The following is a 21,411-nucleotide window of genomic DNA, read 5'->3' as shown; positions in this document are numbered from 1 at the left end:
AATTATATCGACTTTGCCAACTCTTGTCTCTCCAAAGTCCTCAGCAGAGTGCCATTGTTGCGCTCCATCCTCCTCCTGTCCTTCCCTCTCCATTCTTGGCTTCTTTCCATCCCCATAATTTAATCATTTTAAATGTATGATGGTTTTAGACACACAAGGAAATAAAAACGACTCCTTAAAAGCAGAAGAGAGGGAAGCTGAAGGAGGCGCAGAGGAGCAAGAGAACCTCAGCTTGGCATTGACACAAAAATTAATGTGGATGTTGTGACACACTGCTGCAAACACAGACGCATATGCATGAGCAAACACTCATTTACAAAGTGATGAGGCCCTCCATTATTCTAACCTGAAAACAAACACGCATACTCATATTTCTCCATCTCATTTCCCTGGAGAGAGGACACTGTATAGATATTTGATAACAAGAATATGGCAATTACAATCATCAGTGGCAGAGGCATCAGTGCAGGTGGTGGGCGTCTAGTTGTAATGGAAAATATGGCCGACTTGTATTGCGAGGATGTGCGGGTCTTGCCAAGCTTTTAAAAGCACTTTAAATTTTATTTTTGCATTTATACTTTAAATTTTACAGAGAGTGAGTTGACTACTGATCAGTAACGGGTGGACAGAATACATACTTGTAGCTAACAGTAACATGCTGTATTTACACAAAGTACATCAAAGGGGAAAAAGTAACATGATGTAAAATCAGGGAGGAAAAAAATCAGAGAAAATGAAAAAAAAACAACAACAATAAAACAGTGGTATGAGTACATCTCAAACTAAACTGTTCAGAAATTTCTTAAAATAAGTCACTGTATGTGCAACAGCATGTATAGTTTGTTCTTCAGGAGCGAAGCTGAGTCACCTCCGTGGCCTCGCTGCCTCGGGAGAAGATGCTCCTGCATATCTTCAGCTGCTGCTCAACACGGCGGCAGCTCAATGACCACGAGCTTCATCCAAGCCGAGCAGAGTGAAACTGGCAGCTGGAGGTTGACAGGGGGGAAAAAGCTCTCCAAAATAAGACCTTCACTACACTGGGTGTGAATTGTCAGGTCAGAGACTGTGCTTCTGTTTGAATAAACAGGGAAGGGAGGGGTTGTTGTTTTTTGTTACGGTATTCATCCACTTCAGCTGGTAGGCTCCGTCCCAGAATTATAAAAGAGGGGACAGTAAAATGACAGTTTTATTAAAGTGCCAACTACAAGCTAATTAAAGATACCTGACTGCTGGAAATTTATTGGGAGCTGTTTTAATCATTTTTATCACTGAAGTTTCTTATAAAGCAACAAAACTAACACTGCCTGCACTACATAGTAAACAGACAGCCCACATAAGGCCTGTTCACTCAGCAGATGTGCCGTGGACTGTGTTTCTTTGCAGGAGCACCACCTGCAGTGCATGTTTGGTGTAGGGTTGTGCGAGTACACTCCAAACAAGACAGTGAGTTTTCATTTTAGGATTAGGATTGAGATGTGTCTTCCGTCTTTGGACACATCAATGCGCTGTGAAACTGTGAGACTTTTTCCACATTGGTTAGTCAACATTTACTGACTCCAGTAGACCTTGGAAAGACTCGTTTCTGAGCACGGTGGCAATGTTGCTGGTATAAGTGTGTGCAGAAAATCCTTTTCTGTATACTGACCGTTTTAATTAAAACTAGTGTGAAAATAACACAAGAATAGAAAACTGGTCAATTTTTAAGATAAGGTGACACTCGTGCACCACTTAGCACTGTTCTCAACCATGCAGATGTTGTTAATTGGCACTATTCCCAACTGGAGCTCACTGAGTCAGCTCACAAGAGCCCACAACAGGCCAGTATTAAACTCCCTAAAGCCACGCAGCAAAGCTAGCTACAATAATCAATTATTCCCCGATTCCAGTTAATCAAATATGATTTTTCTCCGTTTACTAGAAAATCTAAATTAAATGTCTTCACCATTGGGATTGTAGTTTGGTGAAAACCAAAATTCCTGAGAATGAATCTAAATCACAAATCATTTGTTGTTGTGTTTTGTTTGTTTAAAAAAAAGGATGCAATGAATTCCTTTTGACTGATAGTTGCAGCTCATCACTTTTTTAGTATCCTAGGCAAAACATTGAGTAAAATTGTATTAACCCATTAAAACTAGCTTGACATCAGATCAAATAAGAAAGAATAGAGAGTGATACTGTGTAAATGCATATAATGGCTCCACTCAGTTTCCTGTTAATGATAATACTGTTAATCAAGCATGCTTCAGCATTTTAATGGATTGTATTTCACCCTGTTTTCAAAAAATTCCAATGCTGGGGAATAAATAAGACTCTATTTAACAAAAAAGTTCCCAGAACAGCTGCCCCGAAGAAGACTTGACAGCCCAGTCAGCTGCATGAAGGGAAAATGTTGATGTTTCATCTGAGCAATACTTGTCAACCATATAACGCACACTTTCCCTGAAAAACTTTAAAAATAATTACATTCTTAGTCTTAGAAGAACATGGTCAGTGTTTGGAAGAAATGAAAAACAGAGCCATCTGTGGGAGAGTGCTACACCCAGGGTTGTGGTCAGTGTGTGTCTGTTAAGGTGGGCTGCAGCAGCTCTCTCGGGACACACCACCTGACGACAACAAGCTCCCAGGACTCCCAGGGCTCCACATGCTACATACACACCAGCTGGCGCCAGATTTACCCCAGGATAACACTCGCATGTCTGATGTGCATCAGAGGAATTATAAATCTAATTAAGGGAGAACTACACAGTCATGTTATATTTTATAGTCCCTGAGAGCTTCTTTGCATTAGCTTATTTAATTATATTGCCTCTCTAATACCTGAAATGAATAATTTACCAGCCCAACATAAACGATTTTTGCTGGGAACTGAACACCAAGAGCTGATAAAATGAAGGCAAAGTTTATCAAGCAAGTGTCAGTGTTTGTTAGCATTAACAAATTATCCTAACACGTTCTTCAGGATGGATAATGAGTTACAGGAAGACGAAGAGGCACGGAGCAATCAGAAAACTGAAAAGCAGAGGAAACTGAACAAGGAGGAGAGAGGAAATGAAAGGCTTGGGGGTTTGACAGTGACAGCGATTCAGCCTTTGACTTCATTGATGCTCCCTCATCGAGACTTTGACAAGTCAAAGACTGTGTTTATATGTGTCTTTGCATGTGCACACTGACACTGTTCCCTGTCAGTACTGTATTGGCAGGAAGATCCTGTCTGTGTGTAGCTCTGTCTCACCATCTGTTCCTGGCTAGACTGCTGATATCTCTTCTTATAATATCCTGTTCGCCTCTCTTCGACTAGGTGGGGTGCACAAATCTTGTATCTTGGACAATTTCCATCCACCCATTCATCCATCCATCTATCCATGCATCCATCCATGTAGCCATCCAAACATCCCGCCAGCTATCAAGTCTCCACTTAAAGATTTAATTTTGTGTCCTGTTCAATAATAGAGGGAAAGTCAGGGAACACCATGTTTACTATTGATGTGAGAGTGCTCCCTCTCTAAAGCCTCCATTCTGGACAGGAGAACAAACCACAAATAGCCTTCTGCCTAACTCATCCTGAGTGCCTTGCGGAGACACACAAGGCCACTGTGGGTTGGGAAAGCAGTCCGAACAAATACCTGTCCTGCTCTTCATAGCCACTAACATAAAGCAATCACCACTTCACCATTTGTTGTTCCACACAGTGGGTTTTGTGTCCGTTTCGCACAGCAGTGGTCAACCTAAAATGTTAATCAGAGGTCCTGCAACAAACATGTCCCAACCCAGGATACCTTCCTGTTCAGTGAGCTGTTAGAAAACCTTGATGCCTACAGCACTCCAGCAAAACAACCAACAGTATTTGCAGGTCACGTCTCTGTCACAGCACAAGCAACTTCTACTGATTTGGGGCACCTGGTCTCTGCTGGGTTGAGAATCTAAGCCTCTGTATAAATCAAGGCCTCTGCGAATTTGGTCTTCCTCAACCTGTCTTCTTTCATTCTTTGCAAGAGAAAAACAGTCACTGTAAACACAAACAGCTCTATTAGTCGTTTCAGCAAGTGACCAAAATAGCATGACGGCACGCAAACTGACAAATCTCTCAGAAGTTATTATTGAAGAAAGAAGGAAAATAAAAACAAATCTTTTTCATTTGCTTTTTTTTTTTTTAGATAAGCTTATTACATACTTTGGTAAATAGTCAACAGTGCAATAGACTCAATACTTGAAATGTGCAATTCACTTGTATTTTTATTTTTTTTATTCCTATTTATTCTATTTATCCCCTTCGTATATTTTATTTATATTGTCTCTGTATTTATATATATGTGTGTGTGTGTGTATATATATATATATAATATTCTGTAACTCTGTAACTTCTGTCGGTGCTGTGCTTTTTTGGAAATCGAATTTCCCAGAGGAACCCACCCGAGGGATTAATAAAGTTCTATCTAATCTAATCTACATTAAAATAACCCCTGTGAGGTTGGATGGATGGATCAAGAATGCCCAGTTTTTAACACAACTATTTGTTTCCCATTTCAGCTATAAGTGAACGTAGGTTAAGAGTTCCCTGACCTTTACCACATGCTTATTTTTAGCAGTGGAGATGCTCTAAACACAGTGAAATAGTTATCCTAATTCCAAAAACTTTACCAAACTACAAGTCCTTTGTGTCCACTTGTAACCACGTACCAAACATTAACCACAGTCACGCCATCAGCAGACAGAAACCTGATGTTTACCTGCAGAAGCTCAGACCATATTAAGGAGCGGTCAAAGCCTCATGTGGGTGCATTTTTTTTAGCAATTTGTATGCAAATGTTTCCTGAACCTACAGAGCTCCCAGTAGTGAAAACAACAACGTGTATCGGCATAGTACTGCATCAGGCTGGGTGCCTGCAGGTACTAGTAGCCATTTCTGTCGCAGCCTTCATTTTTCAAGGCTGCTTGTCAAATTTGCAACTTAAAACTAAACACTTTAAAGTTAGTATACAGCCTTTCTGTTGAATCCCATGTTTGCGTGCAGGCCTCAAATTAAGAGTATGGTGTGGATTCCAGACTGACAGTACATTAGTATACTGAGCGATGTGGCTTCAGCAGATATGAGTTTGCAAAACTGCACGTGTGCAGGATTGTGGCATTTGAGATTGCAAATACATGTAAAAAAAAGAGTAAACATTTCACATTGGAGGGAAAATTTGATTTGATCCAAAGTTGAACTCATTCTTCGCCACAAGCAACAAGTGGTCAGCACCAGTGCCTCACAGCAAGAAAGTCCTGGGTTTGAATCTACGTTTCTGGCTGGGGGATTTCCTGTGTGGAGTTTATCCCACAGTCCAAAGACATTCATTTAATGGGATTTGGTGTGAATATTTAGTGTGAATGGCTGTCTGTCTCTCTGTGTTAGCCCTGTGACAGACTGGAGACCTATCCATGGTGTACCCAGGATCACATCCTGTGGTAGCTGTGATAGACTCCAGCCCCCGGAATTAGATAAGTGGAAGAAAATGGGTGAATCGTTAGCACTTGAATGCATGTAGAGATATATTCTAATGCCAGGTGTGAACAAGCATACGTTGTCAATACTATTTTCATTACTTCTGCAACTCAGTCTCCGAGAGAGGTTGCAACAGGAAAGGCATGTTTAATGAAAGATAACTGCAAGAGGATTAAATTCTGAACCCATGTCCTCTGTATGTGTGCATTTTGTATGTATGCTATCAAAACAAACCACAGTTACATCACTCCAATGTCTTTTTAAAATTCATCGTAATGTAATGCAAGTTGTGATTGCGCTGAAGCTAAAGATAAGATAAGATAAGATAACCTTTATTAGTCCCACACATGGGAAATTTGTTTTGTCACAGCAGGAAGTGGACAGTGCAAAAGTTATGACGCAAAATCTAATATGAAAACAATTTCATTTTATTTGGATCTAATTAAAATGAGATAGTTTCCATTTTTGCTTGTAAAATCAAATAGCACAACATTAATACCATGTGGTATAAACTGTGCTAGGAAAGTGAGCATTTTTATCTTTATTGTATTCGTATTGCTGTATAGAGAAACTACAACTACAAAGACACATAAAACACACAAACATGTTCTCGTTACATTATAATTACATAATGCTTCCCCTAGCTGCTCACTCTAACCCTAACCATCAAAAATGAATGCCTAACCCTTACCATAAACCTAGCCATAACCCAATTGTAACCCTGAGATTAAAACCACAGTTTGAGTCTCATTAAACTTATGAGGACCAGCATGTGTGTCCTCACAAGTGACTGTTGGTCCTCACAAGTATAGTAGCACGCCAATTTCTGGTCCTCACAAAGATGTCTAAACAGGTACACACACACACACAAGACTTCTGAGGGGAGATCATGGAGACAGCGTGATGCAGCCAAGAAAAGTCTTACAGAAAAGGATTAACTGTTGCAGTTTGTTACAGTCTCACAGTCTCCCTGTGAAGCTCGTGTCAGAAACAAAGAGCGCAGAGGGATTCACCCCAAAACTGAGCATAGTGTTATTTCATGTACGCCACAAAATCTTTGTACAGCAACCGTCCCAGAAGATGAGCTGATAACATGTGATCTCCATGCCAACCCACATCCGCTGACAGCTCATCTTATGCCTTTTTATGCATCCAATTGGCAAATCTTGGCTAGAAAAGCAAATTACTGAAGATAGAAGTAACACTAAAAAAGTCCTAACTTACATAAGTAAAGTGGAAATAATATAATCAGTACTGATAATGATTATTTAGCCCAAAAAAATTTATATATACCGGTACTGATGTGCTCATGTAAAGATTCTACAACCTTTATTAGTCAGTGCTAAATTTGAAGTTATTGCTCATCTTAACTCTGTTCACAGAAACATCCTCCTGTATCACATGAGGCTGATTCATACCATTTATTTTGTGCATATTTATTCATACATCAAACTGCTTAGACTCCAAGAAAGTACATGTAGTTGAAGAAGCTGCATTATAAGATATTTAAATACACTGTTTCTGTTACTGAGCCTCGACAGCATTCCTCTGCTAATGTGTAAATATAAATCAGCATTTAAAAAGAAGTACTTTTAGATTTTTGGGTCTTTCTCTGTTTTCTACTGTCTTTCTCCGCTTTGCTGTGTAAAGTGTGTGGAGATCAGTGTTGCTTCAATGAGTTCACTGATTAAAAGGCATAGTATATGTCTCTTCCTGTCACTTGCCTCTTCTTGAGAAGTACTCATGACTAGGAGGAACAACACAGACATTCTCCCTAAATCTACACTACCTCTCTCCCTTCGTCTCTGCCTGTGTCTCCAATTATCTATTTCTGTCTCCTCCACCAGCCCCCTAAATCTGCCAGTAAGATTTTCAACCCACACTGCCAGCAGATTGGTGCACTACTTTCCTCGATGCCACCTTAGCCAGATTCCACAATCTTCTCCACCACAAGTATTCGTGAGGTGCAAAGTAAAACTCAAGAAGGTAAACAGGGTCAGGAAAAGAATCTGAGAACAATTACAATGCCGTCTTCGGCGTGGACACGTTGAGCCCAACCACAAACCAGTGGTGCAGCGCGGGGCCGGCCCGTGGCATAGGCCGTATAGGCAAATGCTAAGGGCGCCGTCCATCAGGGGGCGCCACGCCAGTGCCACAAATGTTGAAAAAAAAAAAAAAGTTGGTACTATTATTTCTAAATACAAAAAATAATCCCACGTTAATTAAAATGCAAAGTAAAGCTTATTTAATAGAAATATTATTTGTTACAACATTACACTACACTGCTGATGTAGGGGGGCGCCACCTAAAATCTTGCCTAGGGCGCCAGATTGGTTAGGGCCGTTTCTGGTGCAGCGGTTAGTGCTGTCACCTCACAGGAACAAGGTTCTTAGTTTAAACATCCTGATCAGTTTGGAGCCTGTCTGCGTGGGGCTTGAATGAGTGTGCATGTGTAGGTTTCCTCTGGGTGATCCAGCTTCCTGCCACAGGCCAAAGACATGCTTGTTAGGTTAACTGGTGATTGTAAGTTGGCCGTAGGTGTGGATGTGAGTGTGTGGTTGCCCCTAAAGCTCTGTGATGGACTGGTGTAGGACTGGAAGGTTGCACTCCACCTCCATGCTTTATGACAGCTGGGGTAGGAAACAGTCTCGCTACAACCCTAAGAAGCATTAGTGGTTAAGACAATGTATATTTGGATAGATGATTGGGTCTGTGCACACATTTCTTTTCCATATCAATAAAGAAAATGACATAAGTTCTATATATATTTAATAACTTTTCTATAGACCTGCCTACTTCTGGTATAAATATAGGTATGCTCGCAATAAAAACACAAATAATTCTGGGTTTAAAAAAAATATGTTAATGATACATCACTTGGCATTTCGTTTATTATTCTAGTTGTATTTGAAACAAAGGCACTGGCAAACCTGACGCGTTTCACTTTGATGCCTTCATCAGAGAAAAAGTCTTGTTGCTGCTGCTCTCTTTATTTCAAACCTCACACCACGAGGTGACGATGTGACAGTTTACCGAGGCTAAAGAATTCATCTGTCCGGGCCTGCTAGCTCGAGACACGCCTCGATCTGTCCCTCTAAGTGACACGCTGTGTCTATTTCTTTGTTGGCCCCTCCTGTCTGACTTTTTAATTCAGTCATCATTTTTTAAGCGGTAGTCTATCATATTCCTCCTCAGTTAAAAATATGTGCGCAGCTAAGTAGAACAGAGCAATATTTCCTCTTTCATGTCCTCTTCGTCTGGTCTCTTGAGTCTGTAAATCTAAGTGGCTTGTTTCCCCAACATTGTGGCTCACAATTAAACAAGGAATAAAAATATATTTGTTTCAAATTCTATTAATTAGTGTTCTGTCTCCCTAACAGTTTGTCTCATACCACTAATAATAATTCCAGTCCATTAGTTTTGAACCGTAATATTAATTAAACATTTCCCACTGAATCCCAATGCTACTAATACTGAGTGGTTATCGCTGACTGTTCTCACATGCTTGATTAACAAGACGTCTCTTTTGCACTTTGCCCTGATGCTTACTTAAGACCTGACATTTACAGCTGGGCTGTTGTGAAGGGAACTTGCAACAACAATGCAGGAATTCCACAACTAACTACCCACTGATTATTACTACAACACTAAAAAGGTGTCTCTGATTATGTTCTACAAGCCATCCACAAACTTGTGGTCTTGTCTTTATTCTGCTTGTGCATTTACATTTTTGTCTTGTCAGTGCTGTCCCTGGTAACTGCTTGTGTTAAATTGCTTGTTGGTTGTATATAAATAGCTCCTCAATCTGTCGTATTCACGCTCTTAGTCCCTGGAACAATACCTTTTCTTATTCCATCCTTTTTTTCCCTTTCTGTTAATAAATAATACTGGGTTGCAAATCAATGATATGCTCCCCTCTTTAAGTTGCATAATAAATGCTCGTTTGGGGAACTAGACACAAAAAAGTGCCTCTATGCCTGGAAAGAATTACATAACATCCTGCAGACTGCATGTAATGTATTTTATTTTTGCTGTGAGCCTAATCAATATTTGGGAAAATGAGCTGTTGCTTTTATAGCATCAAAATTTGAACTCATTTACTGACATAATCATAAATGAGGATATTTTTAGATGGAGTCTCCTTTAGTGGTGATATAACTAGAATGAATAAAGCTTCAAATCCTAGCTTATATCAAATCTTGATGTAATTGCAGTGTGTTGGTTCACTTGTTTTACTTCACAAAATTGAGCGTATGCACTGGGTATGATGGATGCGTTCAATACTTCCACTAGGAAAAAGTAATATTTACATGGACAAAGAAAATATTTGAAATGGTCGGGAAAACCTTTTTTTAAAAACTTTGTAAGATTACGTTTATACACAGGGTCAAGGTAAATAGTTCTTTATAATAGTATAATATAGTTACTGTATATGGGATGTTATGTGTGCTTGTTTCTTTCATTTAAGATAAAAATGTAAAAAGTAGCCTATGTCAAAATAAATGACAGTAGCACTGGGAAGCACAAATACTCCGCATTTACAAGAAGTCTGATATTGAAAATTTGACCTAAGAATGGATATCATGAGTAAATATGAAAGTATTCATATGCCCTGTCACCAACATGTCATTATGAAGCTGAAGTGACTTAAGAGCAGCCACAATTGGTATTTTTGGAGATAATTGAAAAAAAACAATCAGCAAATGCATTTATGCATTTATTGATTATTTGTTTGCCAGATCAGCTTTTTTATGGTAAAGTCAATATGAGTTTGGGTTTTTTTAATCTTGGTCACATAAACAAGTAAAGTCTCATCACCGTGAGCTCTGGGCATTACGAGGTTGTCTGCTTCAGACTCTGAGCACAATATCACTTGAACATCTTGCGAGGATTTCTAAAATTTTTGCACAAATATTCCTTTAGATTCAAACATGAACAAATCTGAATTTGGTTCATGAATGTCAGGGTAGGCGTTACCTCACATCTGACCCATTATTTGTGAAAGCAATGCCACAGGAACCCATGGATGGGATTTCATTACATTTGGCAAAACCATTCACTTGATTAGAATAAGGTTAGAGGCCACGGTGGCCTCATAAAACACATTTTAGCACTAATGTCCAATTGGACAAAAAGGCCAAGTGATTGCATTTTACACCTAAAGGTATACTCAGGAAGCCTGTTGATGCAGTGTTTTACTAATGTATTATTTCATAGGAAAGTGTAAATTGAGGAGGATTTTAAACCAAAGTACAGTTATTGCTTAAGAGCCAACAAGCAGGGAAAATATCAATTCAATCTCCAGGTAAAATCTACACAAACACATTAACTACACTCAAAGTTTGACTGGCACCCTTCTGCTCAATTCGCGCCACGGTGCAGAAGAGGGCTAACGATTGCTGAAGTTTAGATTGCTGTCCCCGTGAAGCTAAAAATGTATGAGCTCCAGAAAGAACACTCACGGTTGTTTTTAAGACAAATTACAAACGCTTTGCTGACTGAACCGTTTGCTGAAATTAATCTTGAAATAGATTGTGTCTGCCGGAAAACGCGTTTCTGTGTTGTCTAGACTATCTAAGGTAATGCAATGTGACAATTAAAGCTGGAGGCTTGGCTATAATTTTTTTGGGTAATGAGTCTGAGTCATTGATCTGATTCATTTTGACACAGTAAACAGCCTATAAGCATAAAACACCATCTGCTTCAGCTGCCATACAGAACATTAACTTCATGAACTTCAGACATCTTTAATATGCCACATGTAATATTTTTGCTGTTAGAATAAAAAAAGAAGCTGTTATTATATTGGACGCAGTGTCTCCGTCATCACTGATGTTATTCAGTGACATTTATAATATTTATTTCTGTGTTTTCAATATATAAGGAGCCGAGCTTTAGCCTGAGTTCTGCTGTTACACTTAACCTTTTGATTAATACCTTTTGGCTTCACGACTCTCTCTCACATGTTCCCTCTCACTTTCAGACACAAACACAGACACACATACTCTCTCTGTCTCACACAAGCACGCACATGTGCAAATACACATGCAGTCACGCTTCTATCACTCCCAAGAACATTAACTTCCTTTGCTACAGTCTTACCCTAACCCTTAACATAGCTGCTAACTCCCTAACCCTAACCATTACCACATCTTAACCTAAGCCTAGCCTTAAGCGCATCTTCAAACTAAATTATTGTAATTTACACTGTGGGCATGCTTTCCTTTCGTCCCCAGAAGGAAAGCATGCCCACACATTGAGACTCTGTATGCACATTTATGTCCCCACGAGCAGAGTAATACAGGAATATACACGCGCACGCACACACGCCTGTCATGTAATCATGAAATCACTTCCAGTTGCAGATGGTGACTCATCTTTTGTCCCTGGTGAAACCATATCTGGCAATGAGGTCGTAAGACATTTCAGATGAGGGGCGATGCGGTGTGCCACTGTGCCGGTCACCCCTCTCCACATGGGGAACTCCTCACCAAACAGCATGCTTTACAGCTGGTAAAAACAAAGATATTAGCCTCCTGTAAAGCTCACCACTTGCAAATAAAAATGTGAAATACTGTACTCCAATTCAAACTGCCTCTTCACCTCACTGTGCAATACCTTTTGTGCAATACTTTTGTAAATAGTCAACAGTGCAATAGACCTCAATACTTGAAATGTGCAATTCACTTGTATTTTTATTTTTATTTTTTTTATTCCTATTTATTCTATTTATCCCCTTCGTATATTTTATTTATATTGTCTCTGTATTTATATATATGTGTGTGTGTGTGTGTGTGTATATATATATAATATTCTGTAACTCTGTAACTTCTGTCGGTGCTGTGCTTTTTTGGAAATCGAATTTCCCAGAGGAACCCACCCGAGGGATTAATAAAGTTCTATCTTATCTTATCTTATCTTATCTTATCTTATCTTATCTTAACTGTATAACATCATTATCAGCATGCTGCTCAGATGTGAGAAAATAAAAAGTTGAAAGATTTTCAGCACTTACACTGTGGTGTTGCTCTTTAGTATTTCAGTTTGGGGGGTTTTAAGACTTCTTCTGCCCACAACTGTACTACAGATATCTCATGTTTATGGGGGACTGGCTATTACATGCAGTAGTTTGAACAATCAGTCTGTGGATCATAGTGCCATATACTTGATGCCAGTCATTATAATACATTTAACTTGCTGAGTGCGTGGGTGTGGTGGACACAAGTCCAGTTGCTGTTTATTTTACAGTGCTCAGTAAGACACGGGCTGCGTCATGTCGACAGACATTGAGAGGCAAATCTCCATCAGCATCAGGTGTTAGTCAGTGACCTCGACCTCGGTTCCAAGACTGAGAGTAAAATTACCCCCACCACCAACACCACCACCACGGCTCTCGCAGATGCATCAACAGCCATCGGTACTTATCTTGATAGGAAGCGTTGTCGTTACACACCGTCTGCTCTCTAATTCTCCCCCTCCGACCACAGCGGAGGGCACGCATTCGTCTCAGTTACAGACAACAATACAAACACACGCACCTCGAAGCTGCACAAACACGACAGGCTGCTCATCAAAATGACCTTGTGCATGTATGCTCAGGTCACCCCGTGCAAGAACGACCGTGCAAGGATGCGACCGTGCACACTGGATCCAAATCGAGAACAACAAGTGCTCAAGTGGCTGGCTCACAGACAGTCACTATATTGCCACCTTGGGTGTATTGCAGCACCCCTTCTCACTACCATGCGAAGCTTTTCAGTGCGTTTTGGTGAAAGGCAAACAGGCACTAATAAAACCATGACAGCAGTAACCATTAGCTTGTTGGAATGACCCCCAGCATCATTACTTGACATCAACATGGCACACTCAAGGGCATCTGGCAATCAACGCGAGAGCTTTGAACTATGCAGAGAGCCTGATTAAAATTATCCACTGATGGCCGCTGAAATATTTTTGCTCACCTTTGCTGTTATCTGCTCCTCCGTTGAGATGCATGACTCTTCTTACCATTCACTCATCTAGACTGTCTTTTTTGGGGGTGTTGTTTGTTTGGGGTTTTTTTTGCAAAGCTGTGCGCTTTTCCAAAGAGTTCAGTCTTATTCCAATTTATTTGTGGTCCTTTGCCCGCTTTAATGTCTTGTTCGTCTGCCGGTTGGCACGCATGGACGCGCCTCCACTTGTGCGTCCTCCTCCCCTTGTTGTGCTGGAGAAGATAGTCTAAGTGATGTTGGGAGTATGTGTTTTGGCTCGCTCTCGCTATCTCTCTCACTTTCTCTCTCAGTCTCTATTTTTTTAAGCCCAGAGTCGCTCAAAGGGTTGGTCGCAGGAAGGGTTTTAGGGGAGGAGACGGCAAGCAGACGGGCGGGGTGACGTGAAGTAAGTCGGTAGGAGGTCGTCTACTCAGAGCCGAGGCGAGGAATCCGTGCGCCCTCGGTGCTGCTGTCCATTTCATCTGAGGTCTTCATCTCATCACACAGAGTCAAAGCCTCTCTTTCACTCCGAGCTGCACAATGAGAGGCTCCTACTGTCATGTGAACCGGAGCCTTTCCGAGCTTTTTAATAATAGAGGTAATTCTGACAGACAATCGATTCTAGTAACCATACAGTCTGCTACAGAAGTCTGTCGCTACTATGTGAGATGATAAAAAAAGAGCCCAGAAGAGGGAGGAAATAAATAAATTACACGAATTACTGATTTAAATAGTAAGTGCTGATCACCCTCATCTCCGTGGCTTCACTGCGGATCGATAGCCTAATCAGTGGGATTCATGTGAGAATCTCTGCGAATATTGATACCTTTTACGCATAACGTGTCCAAGTTGTAGCCCATACGTTTTGCTCTCGCTCACGTGTTGAGCCTCTAGTAAGCTTTTCATTAGTGGTAGTGTCATGAGCAGTCTGTGCGTTTTAATTATTATAATAATGCCATTACAGCCAAAAGGCCTATACAGTCGATAAGGCACATTTACTCACTATTCACGTTCGCCCTGAATCACGCGTGGATCGTGGCTCAATGGCGATCTCTAGTGTTGTGTTACCCATCAATCAGTCACCTGGACGCTGTCTTTCGGTTAAACATATAATATAGGAGGTGATTTTAAAGCCGATCAAACGCCGAGTGTTACAACTAAACTGAAAGTCGCATGCAGTGTTAATAAAGAAGTCGAAGAAAAGTGTTTAGCGGGCAAATTATATATAAAAAAGTAATAAAACGTTAAAGATGAAGATTACAATGTGAGCATGGCAATAAAGTGCTTTAAAATTTTCTAGCTTTTAGGTTCTTGTAAATGTGTCCTTGAAATGCACTTACTGAATATCTTTTAAACCGTTTTCTCTTCTATTCTTTGTTCCTGTGTAATCGATCGTTTTGAAGCCATAAAAAGACAGAAATGCAGCACAGAGCTGGTAACCTGATTGGCGATTTTATTACAACAGAATCTCAACTTATTTATTACTTCAGCCTAATGCGATTGCGTGTCTGAGAGTATTTTTGATCATTAATATTTTGTTAATATTTCATATTTTATTAGTTTAAAAAAAAAATTCCATTGGTGTGTACATTTTTCCAACTAGAATGGCATTTTGAAAAATGCACTATATGGAATATGATTTATCGGCTCTAAGTTTTTGGTGATTTTGAGCCACAGAGCAACCAAAATTAACACCAAAGTTGAGTTGTCAATAATTTGCTAAAGACCTGGAAAGTGACACAAGCAAGCAAGTTTTGTTTGTTGGTTTGTTTGTTCATCACAAATGGGAAACTCCCAAGAGTGGAACATTTCTTGGCTCTTAAACTGTTTAAGTCAACATAGTACATTCATGTGAAAAAGAAAGTTTTCACAAGCAACCCTGAAAAAATAAAGTCCAACCTTAACCTTGCTTTCATAGGAATGACCAGCCAGGTGAGGCTACCCTTAATTGACTGATTATCTCCAGGTTTTGGTTTTGGTAGTTTGTTGGTCTTCACCCAAAGGTCAGGTGGTGCCAAAACAAAGAGAAAGCACAAGTATGGCTGTTTGAACGGGTTGTCAGCAGAAAGCTTGTGTTTCTCTAAAAGGAGCACAGCTTTGGTTTGCAAAGTTGCATCTAGACAGATGGGACCAGAGTGAAGATGTCTGGCCATAATGTACAGCACCACATTTAGTGAAAATCAATTCAAATTACTTTACACATCCAGTTCAAACAATTCCAACTTGTAAGGAAGAAGCACCCCCAGTTAACCATTATTTTAGCTTTTTTTTATCCATTGGAAGAGCTATCTTCAGCTTCTTGCTGTAAATATAGTGCAGCTCAAGTGTAGAAGTTAATCATCCATGTCCTCATTGTTTTAGGGGAGGCCCAGAATTTTTTTTAGTTTTATCTTTGAAGTAACAGTGAAATTTTATGTCAGGGATAGAAAGCATTTTTCAATTTGCAGCATGTAGCAGTGTTTTATCTCAAAAAGCTCAGTGCCAGTTGACTGCTCTGCTGTGTTGACTCAATGTTACACCTTTGTTCAGTTGTTCAATCACACAGATTTCTGTCTGACACATTTCTTGTGATAGCACCTCTGACATCTTGTATGAGCTTTGTGCATCTGTGTAAAGCAGATAGTTTTACGATTTTGCTTTTGTTGCCTCTGCTTTATGTCAAGTGTGGAATGCATTTAATCTGTTGCATAAACATTCGATTAAGTCTTGAAAAATACGCTTCCCTTGCATATGGACAGAAACTTCTCCTTCTCACTCTCACAGCTTCATCTTTTTTTCGCACTGTCACTGTGATGCATATTTATTAGCCTGTCACAGTGCCTCCTCTGAACGCAAAACAACACATTCATCAGCCCAACTCGAGCCGTGCTTTAATCCCTCGGGCGTTTTCGGTGACGTTGCGAAATATCGTCACAGTCTGGAGAGATGTTGGTTTATTTGAAACAATAAAAGAGTGATTCATGAGCGCTCAGATTCCAGGTAATCTTAGACTCATCATATCACAATCAACAGCACTGTTAGAAACATTACAGCTGAGCTAGTTTAAAGCAGCCCAGGGAATATCGTTACAGCCTATTTATCTCAAATGTGCAGAAGTCAAATGACAGCTTTTATGATTTTGCAGAATATGAAACTAATAAAACTGCTTTTGTATGTCATTCAGAACTCAGTAGCCAATCTTGAACAACTGGAAATATATACTTTTTAACCTTTTACAAGTTTAAAAACAAAATGTCAGTCTTCCAACACTTTACACCCTTTGGCAATCCAAATTATGTTAAAGTAAGTTTGGTTTAATCAATCTTTAAATGCCCTGAAGCTGACTGAAACCTTCTGGAAGGTACACCTGTGTCTCTGAGGTCCTACAGATCTGACTGCATGTTGTGGCAAAAAACAAGTACTAAGCGCCAAGGTATTCTTTGTAGATCTCTGCGATAACTGTGGCTAGGCATTAGGGCAATAATCTCAGCACCACTCCATTATTGAAAAGCAGCTAGAAAGGCACTCTTTCCACCTGGAGTTTACCATATGTGGTTTAAAGTACTAAGGGGAAGAGCTAAAGTGATGTCTGCTCTAATGAGGTTAAAACAGAGCTTTCTGGCTGAACTCCAAGTTACTGTTTATCACATGGTTAATACCATCTCTCTGGAGAAACATGGTGGTAATAGCATTAAGTTCTGGGGTTGCTTTATCCTCTATGATTGGTTCTCTAATTAGTTGTAACCCAGTTGTCATGTATACTTAAAATTTATTTATTTACGAGTTAACCAAAAGTTGACCAAGCAGAAATCCAACAATCAAAGGTAAATTATTGCGTGGAAAGATTGCAACACAAATCCTTGCACCTAATGTGTTTTGGTCATTTGACAGTGTCTCCTTTCTTTTTCACAATTTAGTTTTGAAGGCCACCAGTAACATTTTTGTATTGAATTTCCTAATTGCTCTTGTTTTAATCTGATCTAGCTGTTTTGCTTGTGAGAAAAGAGAGAAAAAAATAAGCAGTACAGTGTAATATGCTGTATCTTCAATGCACTGCTTTAACTCACAGACCCCTGAGATGCTTGTGTAACCCTACAGTAGCAGAGTTTCTGTTTTTTGGGTTTCTTCTCGGTCTGTTGTGCCCCTGGTTTCAGGAACCTTTGGATTCAAGTGGATTAAGCGTTTTCTGTTTGGTTCCCTGATTATTATTATTTTGATTTTCGATTCCTGTTTTGATTTTTTTTTGTTATCTTCAATCTTAAACTTCATGTACTTGTTGCATTTAAGTTTTAGTCACTATTTAGTATTAAGGCTTTGTGGACTGGTGTCAGCAGAACTACCTACAGATCAACACTAAAACCAATCCAAACCAGTAAAACCAAGGAGCTGGTGGTAGACTTCTGCAGGCACAAACATCCTCCACTGCAGCCACTAAACATCCAAGGTATTGATATTGAGGCAGTGGATAGCTACAGGTACCTTGGTGTTCACCTGAACGATAAACTGTACTGGTCTCACAACTCAAATGCTCTCTACAGGAAAAGGCAGAGCATGCTGTACCCGCTGCAGATGCTCAGGTCTTTTGGAGTGAAGGGCCCACTTCTGAAGACCTTCTATGACTCTGTGGTGGCCTCAGCCATCTTTTACAGTGCGGTCTGCTGGGGCGGCAGCAGCTTGGTCTTTTCTTGTCTTGCACTTCTTGTGAAGTGTTAATAACCATGTCTGTATTAGTCTCCTTTGTGTATTTCTTAAGACGCTTAGTTTTAAGTGGTGGCTCTTCCCACTTTTACTTCTTGATTGGTGAATGGATTGCTTTTACCTTTGTTAATCTTATTTAGCTATGGCTTGTTCCCCACCCATCTCCAGTTCCTGCTATTTTTGCTTAGTCCACCAGTGAGTTATCCGTGTACGTTATTGGTTTAGCTGCCCTGTGCAGGTTCCGAATTCGTGTTTTTGGACTTTTTCCTTGGATTATGTTACATTTTGGATTTGCTAAAGAGCCAATAAAGAGCTCATCTTTTGTTCAGATCCTCTGCTCAACACTCCACACACCTACACTGTGAAACAGTCTCTTATTTGGTTTAATTTCGTCATTATTCAACTGTTGCTGTTGTTGTTCTTTTCTTTTTCTGTACCTTAAACCTCAAACCTGTCTCAGGTGTTCTGTTATCGTCTCCTCTTCACATCCATCTTGTTTCTGCGCTCTCTGGTTTCTTTTTATTCTAATTCTTTGCATTTCTTTAGCTGCTGTTTTTGTTTTTGAATTTTTGTTAGTCATAGGATTTTCCCACCACATTAAGTTTTGCATAAGTTCATTTTTAATTGCCAACCTGAGAGTCTGCATTTGGCCTGCATATTGGGTCCTTTGCTAACTTGATCACTAATAGTGCCATTAAGTTATTGAAATTTTGTGTTAAAGTGACCCCTATCCAAAGTCTAACAAGGCAATCTCAATATGTAATTTTTTATTTATTTATTTTTTGTAAATTGTTCTCAAGGCTTGTTCTCCCAAGTCTCGGCAAAACAAACATGTGGACTGCTTAAAAATGATTGGACCATCACCCAATGTAATGTTTATGCCACAAACATCATAAATTAACAGTATTGGTGACTGGTTTTATGGTTCCAGTGTGCACCGGCTCTTTAATTGAAATCCTGGTATATATAAATATACAAATGGCTGAGAGAGGAGCTGGGGAGAAGATGCGAAGTGGTCCCTGTGGGCACTCAGGGCAGTGGCACCCAAACTGGGCAACAGGCTCCAGCAGATCCCAGGAATGACATCCAAGATCTCTGTCCAGAAGAGCACAGGCCTATGAGCAGCAAAGAGACTGTGTAGGACCTTCAAGCTCCCGGGCCTCTGTTAGAGAATCTGAGCTTCACGGATAAAGTCCACCCGCAGGGGTGAGAGGGAAGTTAAAAATAAATATGATATATACATGCATATAGGAATTTGTGTGATAGATTTTTTTCAGTGTAAGATATGTCACTATGACATGTCATGTCATATCATGTCATGTCATAGTGACATGATTGGAGGAATTACAGTTATTTCTCTGCCAGGAATCAGTAGGCTTCTACTGCCATCTGCTGCTTTGAACCTTTAGCACTGCTCAAAACAGAGCAGTGTTTTTGTCAGCATCAAAGCCTGTCATAAAACAAAGCAAAATAAATAAAAAAATAATAGTTTGATTGTTTGATCAAATAAACTGTAGATTGATTCTGTTTTAAATACAACATATCCTGTTGACCCTTATGGATTCAATGCAGGTTTGAACAGCATTAAAAAGAACAGAAAGTAGTGCCAGGTTAAATATCCCCACCACAACCCCAACCTGCAGCTGCACACTCAGGACACCGGTGGGCTTGGCTGAACTTTCATCTCTCTGACCCTGCTTGTTTCTGAACAGAATAAAAATAGTAGTGTTCCTGTAAACAAGTTATTCAGTGAACTTTAAAGATGATCTCTAAATTTTGCAGCTTGGAAAGTAAGATTTTCACTGTCTATTTAAGATGATAACAAATTCAGATGAACAACAACACGTGACATATTACCCCCTGTCATTATTTGTGGCGGTATTTTGATCCTCTCTTCTTTCTTCTACAAAGATGCTTCAGGTCACTGAAGTGAGCATTCCTTTATATTCCTTTGAGGTCTGCTACAGCATTTTTGGCAGGTTGCCTCTGAATTGTGCATTACATTACCTTCATTCTGACTTATAACTGTATGCTTCTCCTTTTTTTTAGATTATGAACTATTATGAGTAACAAATATATTTTTCTTTTAGTCTTCTATAACTATGAAAGAGTTATAGCTAAACTAAGATCAAAACTAAAACTAGATGTGAAAAAATATCCAGTTAAAATAAAAATAAAACATAGACTTTTGAGGACAAACAGAAGCTTCTTGAAACTATTTTCTGAACTGGGAAAATCAAACTAACATAAAGACAGAGATGAAATATCCTTAGTTTGCAAGTTGTATTAATTTTATTATTTCATCTTGTCTAATGATGCTTTGATGCCTTCACCATATGCCTTCCAACCATCCATTCATCCATTTTCTACCACAAATCTAGTGACTCATCAAGCAGAGAAGCCCAGACTTCCCTTTCCCCAACCACTTCCTCCACCTGATTTAACTGCTTTTAACAATAAAAACTGTTTAGAAAATAACTACAAAGAATACACGGACATATAAGTATGTGGCAAAATGTGGATGGATGGAAAATACAAAACTAAATTCACAGACGCAGCCTTGACACAACCAAAAACCTAAACTAACATGCAAATGTTTTAAAAAGAAACAGACGAAGAGATCGCAATAGACTGCAATAGATCTTTTTTACATTTATTAAGGAATCTCATATAGGTTTTTTCCAGTAAAGTGTAACTCACAAACTAATGCAGCAGTAGCACCACCAGCGTGTACCAGTAGACACATATATATGTGCATTTGTGCTCATGTGCATGACTTTCTCTCGTGCAAAATCACGTCCTGAGGCATCAGTGACAAAAACAGCAGCAGCAACAACATCATAAACAATCATTTTTGTCCAAATTTTCCTGACAACTCTGGACTTGCATTCTGAATTCAAGACGACATAACCAGAAGAAACTAGAAAACAAGCAAACATTAACACATCTAAAAATGAATAAATAACTTTAATAGTAATAAATTGCTGCACATACATTGATAAAGGTAAGGCAGCAGAGTTTATTGGAATGAACAGAGATTTTTCATGATGAGCAAAAAACCCCTCGGATGTTTTGGTTTACATGAAGCTTGCTCTTTTTTTCCACAGCTGTGAATACCTGCGATTTCACAACTGGTGCCTGGTGTGTTTGGCTGAACTTTCCTTTCTGTAAACATGGACCAAAACTTTCCATTATTGAGTAATCCTATGACATTGATCGTACAGAACAGAATATAAGACCAGTGCGTCCCTCAGTAGTAAGTTATTCAGTGAGCTCTAAAGA

The 21,411-nt window shown here is 39.5% G+C and overlaps 1 protein-coding gene across 2 annotated transcripts in view; it reads right to left on the bottom strand.

The window, feature by feature from the left end:
- The window catches only part of syt7b (synaptotagmin VIIb), a 130,266-nt gene extending 116,366 nt beyond the window's left edge, over positions 1-13,900 (bottom strand). For both annotated transcript variants that reach the window (XM_005724295.1, XM_013908494.1), the window contains exon 1: positions 13,444-13,900. In XM_005724295.1, the coding sequence (XP_005724352.1) occupies positions 13,444-13,492 (49 nt within the window). In that variant the 5' untranslated portion in view covers positions 13,493-13,900. The remainder of the gene's footprint in view (positions 1-13,443) is intronic.
- Between the last annotated feature and the right edge of the window lie 7,511 nt (positions 13,901-21,411).

This window comes from Pundamilia nyererei, unplaced genomic scaffold (genome assembly GCF_000239375.1).
Source record: "Pundamilia nyererei isolate P.nyererei 1_Seehausen unplaced genomic scaffold, PunNye1.0 scaffold00011, whole genome shotgun sequence".
Lineage (NCBI taxonomy): Eukaryota > Metazoa > Chordata > Actinopteri > Cichliformes > Cichlidae > Pundamilia > Pundamilia nyererei.
This window is presented reverse-complemented; position numbering and strand designations above follow the sequence as displayed.